This window comes from Salvelinus sp. IW2-2015, linkage group LG2 (genome assembly GCF_002910315.2).
Source record: "Salvelinus sp. IW2-2015 linkage group LG2, ASM291031v2, whole genome shotgun sequence".
In the NCBI taxonomy this organism is placed as follows: domain Eukaryota; kingdom Metazoa; phylum Chordata; class Actinopteri; order Salmoniformes; family Salmonidae; genus Salvelinus; species Salvelinus sp. IW2-2015.
The window spans coordinates 33,356,466-33,367,538 of NC_036839.1; the positions used below are offsets into that span (position 1 = coordinate 33,356,466).

The 11,073-nt window shown below is 42.4% G+C and overlaps 1 protein-coding gene across 2 annotated transcripts in view; it reads left to right on the plus strand.

Annotated features, from left to right (window-relative positions):
* LOC111978512 (zinc finger MYM-type protein 2) overlaps positions 1-10,667 on the plus strand; it is a 34,782-nt gene extending 24,115 nt beyond the window's left edge. For both annotated transcript variants that reach the window (XM_024008627.3, XM_070448594.1), the window contains exons 10-23: positions 1,986-2,158; positions 2,259-2,424; positions 2,508-2,542; positions 2,672-2,804; positions 2,922-3,043; positions 3,308-3,455; positions 3,912-4,049; positions 5,809-5,909; positions 6,279-6,450; positions 6,568-6,722; positions 7,421-7,535; positions 7,905-8,150; positions 8,320-8,458; positions 9,852-10,667. In XM_024008627.3, coding sequence (XP_023864395.1) covers positions 1,986-2,158; positions 2,259-2,424; positions 2,508-2,542; positions 2,672-2,804; positions 2,922-3,043; positions 3,308-3,455; positions 3,912-4,049; positions 5,809-5,909; positions 6,279-6,450; positions 6,568-6,722; positions 7,421-7,535; positions 7,905-8,150; positions 8,320-8,458; positions 9,852-10,059 — 2,051 coding nt within the window. In that variant the 3' untranslated portion in view covers positions 10,060-10,667. The remainder of the gene's footprint in view (positions 1-1,985; positions 2,159-2,258; positions 2,425-2,507; positions 2,543-2,671; positions 2,805-2,921; positions 3,044-3,307; positions 3,456-3,911; positions 4,050-5,808; positions 5,910-6,278; positions 6,451-6,567; positions 6,723-7,420; positions 7,536-7,904; positions 8,151-8,319; positions 8,459-9,851) is intronic.
* The last annotated feature ends 406 nt before the right edge of the window (positions 10,668-11,073 follow it).

The window sequence follows — 11,073 nt, forward strand, 5'->3', positions numbered from 1 at the left end:
CCTCTGATTGAGAACCACACTCGGCCAAACACATAGAAATATAAAACATAGAACAAAACATAGAATGCCCACCCCAACTCACTTCCTGACCAAACCAAAAATAGAGACATAACAAAGGGACTAAGGTCAGGGCGTGACAATAATACTTGTCCTCATCCCATATTTCTACATGTCCCTGACATGTTCTGCCACTAGCCTGGGCACTTTAGCCTAGTGCTGGGCGATATATCGAAGGAATTCGATTCATTCTCATTTATGTTTTTTTTGCGTGATGTTCCAAATGCCTATATCACAAGAATCAAGTTTAGTTGTATTTTTCGTTTTATGTCCGCTTGTTCTCATTTTGTCTCTTTGGTCTTGTCTCCTTCTCTCCTTCTGTGTTGTACGCACCTTCCCATTTACACCAGAGATCTGTATATAATGATGAGATGCTCATGCTTCTGTCCTAACAATGGCAGTCGTTGTCCCAAAGGCGGGAAGGCAAGCGACAAGATTAGGTCCAAAATAAGACCATAGAAACTCATTGGGCTTATTTTAGAAAGATTTTAGCGAGTGAAACATCTCGCTTTGCCTCTTCCTTTAGTTTACACAAACACACCAAGCCCCTCCCCCTGCTTCTCACAACAACAAAGATGAGAGATCACTTCTTCCTCTCTGGCAAGTGGTTTCAACTCGCTATTTGTATTTGAGGTTTTGGTCCAACAGAATGGGTCATATGGAGACTGAAACACATTGAGACATTATTTTACTGTAATAGAGGAGAAGTTAACCTTTCTAATGATTCAGATTGAGCGCAGAGCAGACAGTACTAAAACGAGAGTATCAATGAACATTGATTCAGATTGAGCGCAGAGCAGACAGCGTACTAAAACGAGAGTATCAATGAACATTGATTCAGATTGAGCGCAGAGCAGACAGTACTAAAACGAGAGTATCAATGAACATTGATTCAGATTGAGCGCAGAGCAGACACTACTAAAACAGAGAGTATCAATGAACATTGACTCTGGAAAAGGAATGCTAAGGTTGTCGCTCGTGGCATTGTGGTACCAAGTACTGCTAGCAGCATTTTAGCCGAAGACTGTTATACTAGCTGTCTAGTCTGTGTTTTACAAATGTGCAATAAGCATAAAACACAATCATATAAAGAATTGTCACTCATTSTCATTCTGAGAAATAAGGCAGGCCACTAGATTTCAACATCTGAACAAAGTGGACATGCTTACAGTTGAAGATGAACAGAAGGGTGTGTTCATAACCCTGTTAGCTAGCAAATAGATCCAAGTTGGCTAAACTTGAAATATAAAGATTAGATGGCTACTCACTAGCATGCGGGCTTGTGCTTGAGAGATTGTTTGAGATCTGGGTTCATTTTCTATAGTTTAATGCCTGCCAGAAGTGAATGTGCATTATGCATGGTTCTGGTTAAATTTGTAATAAAAATGGCATTTTAATGGACAGACTTGAAAGCCAAATCAGTGATTATTGCAAAAAAGCAGGTTGATCTATTTTGATAAAATAATTACATTATTAGTAAAAATCTGTCGTTCTGCCCCTGAACAAGGCAGTTAACCCACTGTTCCTAGGCCGTCATTGAAAAGAAGAATTTGTTCTTAACTGACTTGCCTAGTTAAATAAAGGTTCAATAAAAAATGAGTGGGTCTTATGGTTGTGGAAGACTTATATTCAGCCTAGATATAACTTCACAAGACCTGAATTCATTAGATTATTGCTGACTGTTTTTAATGCAGTGGATTTGACCTTTAATTGTACAACAAAGCTTATTTAGAGAAAACATTTTTTTAAATGTGTATATATATATYGTGAATTGCCCAGAATTTCGGGGGGTGGGGGAATATATTTTTAGGCCGTATTGCCCAGCCCTACTTTACCCAGACAACACATGAGTTGAGCTACAGTATGTTTATCACTTGAGCATTGACATTGTATAACCTCTAAACGTTGTTTTCCCTATTTCCCCTCAGGTTGTAAGCTGCTGTTCAAGCAGGACTTTGCCAAGCGGCTGGGTCTGAAGTGTGTCACCTGTAACTACTGCACTCAGCTGTGTAAGAGAGGAGTGACCAGGCAGTTGGCTGGGGTGTCCAGGGACTTCTGCAGTGAAACCTGCGCCAAGAAGTTCCACGAGTGGTACTACAAGGTCAGAGCGCGTACCTAAATCAGTCTCACAATGAAAAATCATATTTCTCAAAATTGTGCGTCCAGGAGGGGATTTGTGTGTTTCCTGTTATGTCCACCAGGCGGCGCGCTGTGACTGCTGTAAGGTGCAAGGGAACCTGACTGAGTCGGTGCAGTGGAGAGCAGAGATGAAGCACTTCTGTGACCAGCAGTGTCTCCTCCGCTTTTACTGCCAGCAGAACGAACCCAACCTGGCAACGCAGAAGGGCCCAGAGAACACCAGACTTGGTACTAATTTGTGTGCATTTAGACTTTTTGAAAACAAGTGCATCTGTGCGGTTGACTTACTGAACCATGTTTTCTATTGACAGGATTTGGAATACAAACTGAGGCAACCAACATTGCGGTGAGAAAAAAGTACTTAATGTTACAACCCTATAATCGTTACAGCACAGCTGACTGTAAAGTAAAGAATAGTATTCTCCTTCTTTAACAAGTATCATCTGTTATCCTTGTATCATCTGTTATCTACTAGATGTTGAGTCAGCCGTACACCGGTGGAGGGATCCTAAAGGATGTGAAGAATAAAGCTGTACTCTGCAAGCCTCTCACTATGACCAAGGCCACCTACTGCAAACCACACATGCAGAGCAAGCTCCTACAGACAGGTAGACACCTCAATATTACTGTTTGGGAAATTGAAGGTCAAACTGTGCGACACATTATGTCTCTCACGAAGTAGTATGTCCTTGGTTTGACCTTTTGATCTGTGTGTCTGTCTCCAGATGAGGATGACTGGGTGAAGAGGGAGTACATTCCCGTGCCCATCCCTGTACCTGTGTTCATCCCAGTCCCCATGAACCTCTACGCCCAGATCACACCCATTCCCATCACACTACCTGTCCCGGTAAGAAACACCCTGGGCTCCATGGAACCAATGGAATAGGTCCAAAAGTACAAATCCGGAATAATTTTATGCAGAAGTGTGTCCGATGATTAGAACTCTATTGCTGTTCACATCTTGAAACTCTGTGATTTGGTATTTTGTAAATATGAGGACAACCATGGATAAGGTGGAGTGGATATTTACTCTCGAATGAGTCTTTCAAGTATTTAACACATAAACAGTCCCTAACCAGCCAGTGGTCCCTGTCTCTCCCTCCTACCCCAGGTTCCAGTGCCAGTGTTCCTACCCACCACACTGCAGGGCACAGAGCAGATTGTCCAGACCATCAACAAGCTGAATGCCAAAGTCCCCACTGACCCCCATGAGGCGGACCTCTCCATGGCTGAGATGATTGCAGAGGACCAGAAGCCAGGTACACACACACACAGAAAGAAAGAAAGCCGGGTACCGACTTAATATATTCCATTTAGCAAACTCTGCGACTTAGAATCATGCGTGACCACATTTTGCTCATGGGTGGTCCCAGGAATCGAATCAACTACCCTGGCGTTACAAGCACCATGCTCTACCAACTGAGCTACAAAGGACTTCACATCTACAGTTCCAAAAGTGCAAACTCAAAACTAAATCAAGCGTGACTCAAATACTTTTAAGCGTGTCCAATGATTAGAACTCTATTGCTGTTCACATCCTGAAACTCTGTGATTGGTATTTTGTTATATGAGGACATGAAACAAACCATGGCGCTTCTTTATCCATGGCTACCGGTATGCATCTTTGTCTAGCTGAATGGGATGTACCTCTCTGCCTCATCACTGCAAGCAGCCACAGATGAAATGTTGATTGTTGTGTTGTGTGACTGTTTCAGATGTGAAGGTGAAGAGGGAGCGAGGAGAGGGGGGGGACAGGTCCAGCAGCAGCAGCTCCAGTAACAGCAGCTCTGAATCGGAGGCTGAGGAGGAGAAGTATGAACCAGATCTGGACCTGGAGAACGACTTTCCTCAAGGTACGACTACTGAGCAACATTTGACCACCCTGACACTGTGAGACACTTTCTAGTCCTGTCCTCTATTGTGGAAAAGGATATTATTTGACTGCTCTCTGTCTCTCAGTACAGTGGAAAGGTGCTAAACAATATCACCAGGTGACATGGGTGTGTTTTTTTATATTATGGCATATCGGACAAAGGGATTTATTTAGGTGTATTTATAATCAGAAGGGTATTCAGAAGGCCAGGTGTAGAATTACATTAAAATACCTAGATAATACAGGAATACAATAATAATACAATAAAGAACCTAGCTAATACAGGAATACACGAAATAATACAATAAATAACCTAGCTAATACAGGAATACAATAATACAATAAAGAACCTAGCTAATACAGGAATACAATAATACAATAAAGAACCTAGCTAATACAGGAATACAAAATAATACAATAAAGAACCTAGCTAATACGGAATACAATTATACAATAAAAGACCTCGCTAATACAATAATAATACAATAAAGAACCTTGCTAATACATGAATAATACAATAAAGAACCTAGCTAATACAGGAATACAATAATAAACATTAAATAATCTAGCTAATACAGGAGTACAATAATAATACAATAAATAATCTAGCTAATACAGGAGTACAATAATAATACATTAAAGAACTAGCTAATACAGGAATACAATAATACAATAAAGAACCTAGCTAATACAGGAATACAATTATAATACAATAGAGAACCTAGCTAATACAGGAATACAATAAAGAACCTAGCTAACACAGGAAAACAATTATAATACAATAGAGAACCTAGCTAATACAGGAATACAATAATAATACAATAAATAATCTAGCTAGTACGAGAGTACATAAATAATACATTAAAGAACCTAGCTAATACAGGAATACAATTACGAACCTAGCTAATACAGGAATACAATAAAGAACCTACGAATACAGGATACAAAAAAGAACCTAGCTAGTACAGGAATACAATAATAATTCAATAAAAGTACCTAGCTAATACAGAAATACAATAATAATACAATAGAGACGCTAGCTAATACAGGAATACAATAAAGAACCTAGCTAATACAGGAATACAATAATAATACAATAAAGTACCTAGCTAATACAGGAATACAACAGGAATACAATAAAAAACCTAGCTATACAGGAATACAATAACGAGCACGCTAATACAGGAATACAATAATAATACAATAGAGAAGCTAGCTAATACAGGAATACAATAAAGAACCTAGCTAATACAGGAATATAATAGAGAACCTAGCTAATACAGGAATACAATAATACAATAAAAGACCTAGCTAATACAGGAATACAATAATAATACAATAAAGAACTTAGCTAATACAGGAATAATACAATAAAAAACATACGTAATATAGGAATACAATAATAATACAACTAAGAACTTGGCTAACTGAGCCCGTGACCAGCAGCTCTGGACTACGTGTTCATTAGAGAGAAGGTAGTTATGTAACAACAGCTGTTTGATGATTCAATTCACCCCAACCCCTACTTGTAAAGGCAGTTGCTAATTCACTCATTCACCTCCCTCTCCATCTGTCTGGCTTGCTTTGGCACAGCACAGTTCGGTCCAGATTGGTTCAGCTCAGCCCGGCTCACTTTAGCTCTGCCTACCTCTGTCGAACTCCAGTCTGGTGGGCTTTGAATTGKCTCACCCCTTACCTGTGTCCGTTTGTCCTGTCTGTCTGTCCTGTTTTAACCCCAGACCCTTTTCCTACGCTCGAGAGCCTGGACGTGGATATGGGGTTCACCCTGCCCCCTCTCCTGGCTGAGGAGAAGGAGGAGGTACCCAGAGCCAGGAGACAGGTACACTACTCTACCCACCCTGACCCCTTTCATCTACCTAACCTTTCATTTAGCTCCAGTTGGAAGCAGAAGTGTGTCCAACGATTAGAACTCTAGTGCTGTTCACAACCTGCCCAGGGACTGCAGTTGAAAATGAGCCGGCTGGCTAAAACCGGCACTTTTACTGAAATGTTGATTCATGTCCACTGTCCCTGTAAAAATAAACTCTGTGATTGTTATTTTTCGTATGAGAACATGGAATAATAAACCATGAATGATGTTCTTATGAAGATAAACATATAAAATGGTGGAGTGGATAAGATCTCCCACACAAAAGGCTTCAACCGAGACATTACAAGTCTCATTCATAGGGCTGTGTGTTTGWTTCAGGGACATAAGAGGCGAGCTGTAGAGGGAGACCCCTCTCCCCCCTCTCCCACTATGACAGAGAGGCGCTCGCTACCCCTGAGGTCTCACTACGGGGTCAACGCCTGGAAACGGTGGGCGCTGTCCTCGGCTGACCAATCAGGTGACGCTAAAGGGAAAGACCGCCTCAAGCAGGGTGAGTTAGCGCCGCCCACAGAAACTATTATCGTACAGCACTTGGAACCACTGGACATTCTGTATGAAAGGTGCTATATAATTAAATTGGTAAGAGATTATAATTATTTGTCCTCAGAATCTCCACTGGCCCGTTCGAAGAGTAACCTGCTCTCTCTGAAAGCGTCAGAGCTCAGCCTGGCCCTGTCCCGATTCGTCCGTGAGGTTCGGCGGCCCAACGGAGAGCGCTACGCCCCCGACAGCATCCTCTACCTCTGCCTGGGAATCCAGCAGGTCAGTCACCTCCCTGTTTAGTTTCCCCTCCTCGGTCACCTTCTGTAGCCTGGTTCCATTTCAGTTTTCAGCCCTTTGCTCCTCCCCCATCAGACAGTGTTCACAGATCTGACAAGACTTGTATAGGTGAAAGCAATATGGTGATGGAGCTTCTGTTGTAATGCTACTATACTACTATACAAATCTATGAACATTGACTGAATAGTTGCAAGGGWTCAGAATGGCTCCAGGCCCCCCTATATCTCTCTCTCTCTGCAGTCATGAAAGAAGAGGGCTGTTATAGCCACAGGCAGCGCTAGGTGTTTGTAACGAGATGCAGGGTTGGGACTGGGAGTCAGTCAGACTGGCTGAGGATGTCATAGTTTCATAGGGCTGCAGTTATGATTGATGGAAGAGGCCTTGATTCTGAATTATACATTTACAGTGTAACCATGGCGATGTGGCATGCGGGTTCTCATTCTCATTAGACAAGCGTTGCTTTATTTGGAAGAGACCCCTCTATTTCTCACCACTCTCCTTTCATATTTTTTAAGACGTGTCCAAAGATTAGAACTTTTGCTGTTCACATCCTGAAACATGGTGTTGACTATTTATAATATGAGGACAACATCTATATTCTTCACAATCTCATAACCAGGTCTAAGTTTGGCTTTCCACAAGATTTTCCCCTAGTCCAGTTATTCTCTGTTTGTCTGTAGCATCTGCAGGCCAAAGGCAGGAAAGATGAACTGTTCAGTGACCCGTGTTTCGAACCGTTTGGAGAGGAGCTCAACAAGGTCCTCAAAGACTGGCAGCCCAGCGTGATGCCAGATGGTAAATAAATACACTTACACTTTATCACTGCTCAATTCACATCTATCAACTGAATTATCTTCAGCACACACTCCATCTATGCTCTTTACGGTAAGGTTTTAGACCTGGAAGTGTTTGTTTTTAACTGCAACTCTGTAGAAGACCTACCCGCAGTGTCCAATGATTAGAACTATTTTTGCTGTTCACATTCTGAAACAATATTGATTGCACTATATTTATGATATGAGGACACTGTAGACATGATCAGTCTAAAACCACATTAATTTGTAACAGCTTTTGTGTGGATCAGTGTTTGTGTTAATGTTATGTCCAGAGGGACTGTATTATGATCAGTGTTGTTAACAGCTATCTGTCTGTCTGTGCCCCCAGGTGCTCGGTGGGGCTGTGTGGAGGAGCAGTGCCTGTGGAGCTGTAAGCTGCTGGGGGAGCAGAGTCCTGCGGCATTGCTGCGCTCCCTGGTCTATCTYAACACCAAGTACTTTGGCCTGCGCACCGTGGAGCAGCACCTGTGCCTCTCCTTTAGTAACGTCTACGGGCCAGACCACACAGACCCAGCCACACAGGAAACCACTGTCTGCATCCGAGTCCCCTCCATCTCCTCACAGGACCACCCCTGTGAGTCTGACCACTAAGACACACTTACACACACACACCACACAAAACACACACACACTGTTGTGGTCAAGTGCATCTTTTTATCAGTATTTCTTTAGATGTGCCTATTTTTGTGCCAGGGCTCCTGTCATGTTGTTAATCCTCCCTGTCTATTTGTGTCTGTGAGTAGTACAAACAGGGTCCAGGAAGAGGAAACGTAAAGAGGACAGTGACCCGGCCTACGAGCCAGATGACGGCTCAGGAAGCTCCAGCCACTGTCCAGTCAAGAAGCACGAGGGTAGACTCTACGAGCTCTACCGTTCCAAGTGGTGTGTCCCTTTTCTCTTCTATGACCTCGACTTTCTCAAGTGGTCAATTTACCTTACTACATTGWGGTCATTTATGTGTTGATTGTCACAATACATGCATGTTTTGTTTGATAAAGTTCATATTTATAACAAAAAATCGGAGTTTACATTGGCGCGTTACATTCACTAGTTCCAAAACATCAAGTAATTTTGCATAGCCACATCGTTTCAACAGAAATACTCATCATAAATGTAGATGATAATACAAGTTAAACACATGGAATTATAGATATACCTCTCCTTAATGCAACCGCTGTCAGATTTTTAAAAAACTTTATGGAAAAAGCAAATCATGCAATAATCTGAGACGAAGCTCAGAACAATAGCCAAATTAGCCGCCATGTTGGGGTCGACAGAAACCAGAAAATACATGATAAATGTTTCCTTACCTTTGATGAACTTCATCAGAATGCAGTCCTAGGAATCCCAGGTCCACAATAAATGCTTGATTTGTTCGATAATGTCCGTTATTTATGTCCAATTAGCTACTTTGGTTAGCGCCTTTGGTAAACAATTCCAAAGTCACAAAGCGCCTCCACTATAACGTGACGAAATGTCCAAAAGTTCCGTAACAGTCAGTAGAAACATGTCAAACGATGTACTGAATCAATCTTTAGAATGTTGTTAACATACATCTTGAATAACGTTCCAACCGGAGAATTAGATTGACTTCAGAAGAGCGGTGGAACGGAGGTCCTCCTCATGTGAAGGCGCATGGTGAAAGCATGCTCAGCTCGTGGCAGTGATTACTCATTCCTATCTCCTTCGGCTCCCCTTCACATTAGAGTCATCAGGCAAAGTTCTATTGACTGTTGACATCTAGTGGAAGCCGTAGGAAGTGAAAACTCATCCATATCTCGCTGTAATTTCATTGAGAGCTTGGTTGAAAATCTGCCACCTCAGAAAAAATTCAAACAGGAAGTGGAACTTCTCAGGTTTTTGCCTGCCATATGAGTTCTGTTATACTCACAGACATAATTCAAACAGTTTTAGAAACTTCAGAGTGTTTTCTATCCAATATGAATAATAATATGCATATATTAGCAACTGGGACTGAGGAGCAGGCAGTTTACTATGGGCACCTCTGTGCACCTTTCATCCAAGCTACTCAATACTGCCCCTGCAGCCATAAGAAGTTAAATTAACTTAGATTTAAATTAAGACCAAAAAGCACATTTTTGTTTATATGAATTTTGACTTTGCAGCTGGCCCATCTAGCGGAAATCGCTCAGTTCTGCCTCCAGGACAAGATTCATCCCAATCAACGTCAACCTGCAACAAATGTATTGGCCCAAATGTAGCTCCGAAGCTATAATTTCATTTGTGGTTAATGTGGTCATTCCTCTCTCTGCAGCCCGGGGTTGTTGAGGCAGCGTATGGATGTGTTCTATGTGCAGCCAGAGGCATCGGGCTGCAGCAGTGACAGTGACAGCTCCCTGTGGTTCTCCTCTACTCCTCTGGACCGCAGTGTCCTGGAGAGCATCCTCACCCCTCTCCTCCTGGTCAAAGACATCTACAGAGAGCGCCATCTAGAAGAGGAGGAGGAGGGAGGTGTGGAATAGAGTCCACTCTTCCTCTCCATCTCAGAGAAGAGGAGGATTAGGGTCCTCTTTTCTTCCATCCAGTCCCATCCTCAACAACATTACAACTGGGTTGCTGCATTCTCTATCTTTTACACCATTACTCACCGATCTCAGGCCAGCTGTGAGCGTACAGTGGATGTCAGGTGAGAAGGACCTACACATCGTAGAAATAGAATGTATAGAACGGGCATACCCATTTAAGTCAATAATGGCTTAATGGGTGAGCTGGTGGTGTTTACCAGTCAAATTGTTAGGGTTAGAGGTTCCAAGCCTGTTCTATTCATTCTATTTCTATGCTGCACATGCCCAGAGCTGATCGGAGGAAAGCATTTCCCTGAACGGCCAAGGAAGGGGACTCAGTCTGCAAGTAGCTAGGGGTGATATTGGGAGTGTGTTGTGTGAAAAGCAAATTCCCCATGAACTGCTGCTCTTCCTTCCGTAGGGAAAGTCCGTTCACGTGATGTAGCATTACTTACTAGGCCCAGATTGGGCTGCTATGCTGTGTAAATATTTCTGAAAGTTAAGTAGGGGATGGGAAGAGACAGACATCCACCAGAATCCATCCCACTGAATCCTCCTCAGCTTTGACCCCCAGAAGCCTTTTAAAGATAAGACATTTATTTATTGCGGTTGATTGATTGATTGGTCTTGGTTCTATTGTATGTTTGTTCTTTGTACGCCGGGATGGGATGCGTGTTCCATTGTGATGCGTGTGCCATTTTTCTCTCCTCCGTTAAGAGCATTAATTAGTTGATTAATTAAACCTGCTGCAGCCTGGAGCTCTCCTGTGTCTCTGTCTTTCCCGTTTCTTTGTTCTGAGGGTGGAGGTAGGGGTGGCTGCAGGGGTATTGTCTGGTGCTTCAGAAGACCTGCAGGGTTTTGTCTAGAGGGGAGACAGCTTTTATCAAAATTGACTTTTCGTAGCAGGTTAGGAGAATTAGGTTAAGGTTATGAAAATGGTTAGGGTTAGCAAATTTGACAAAAGCTGTATCC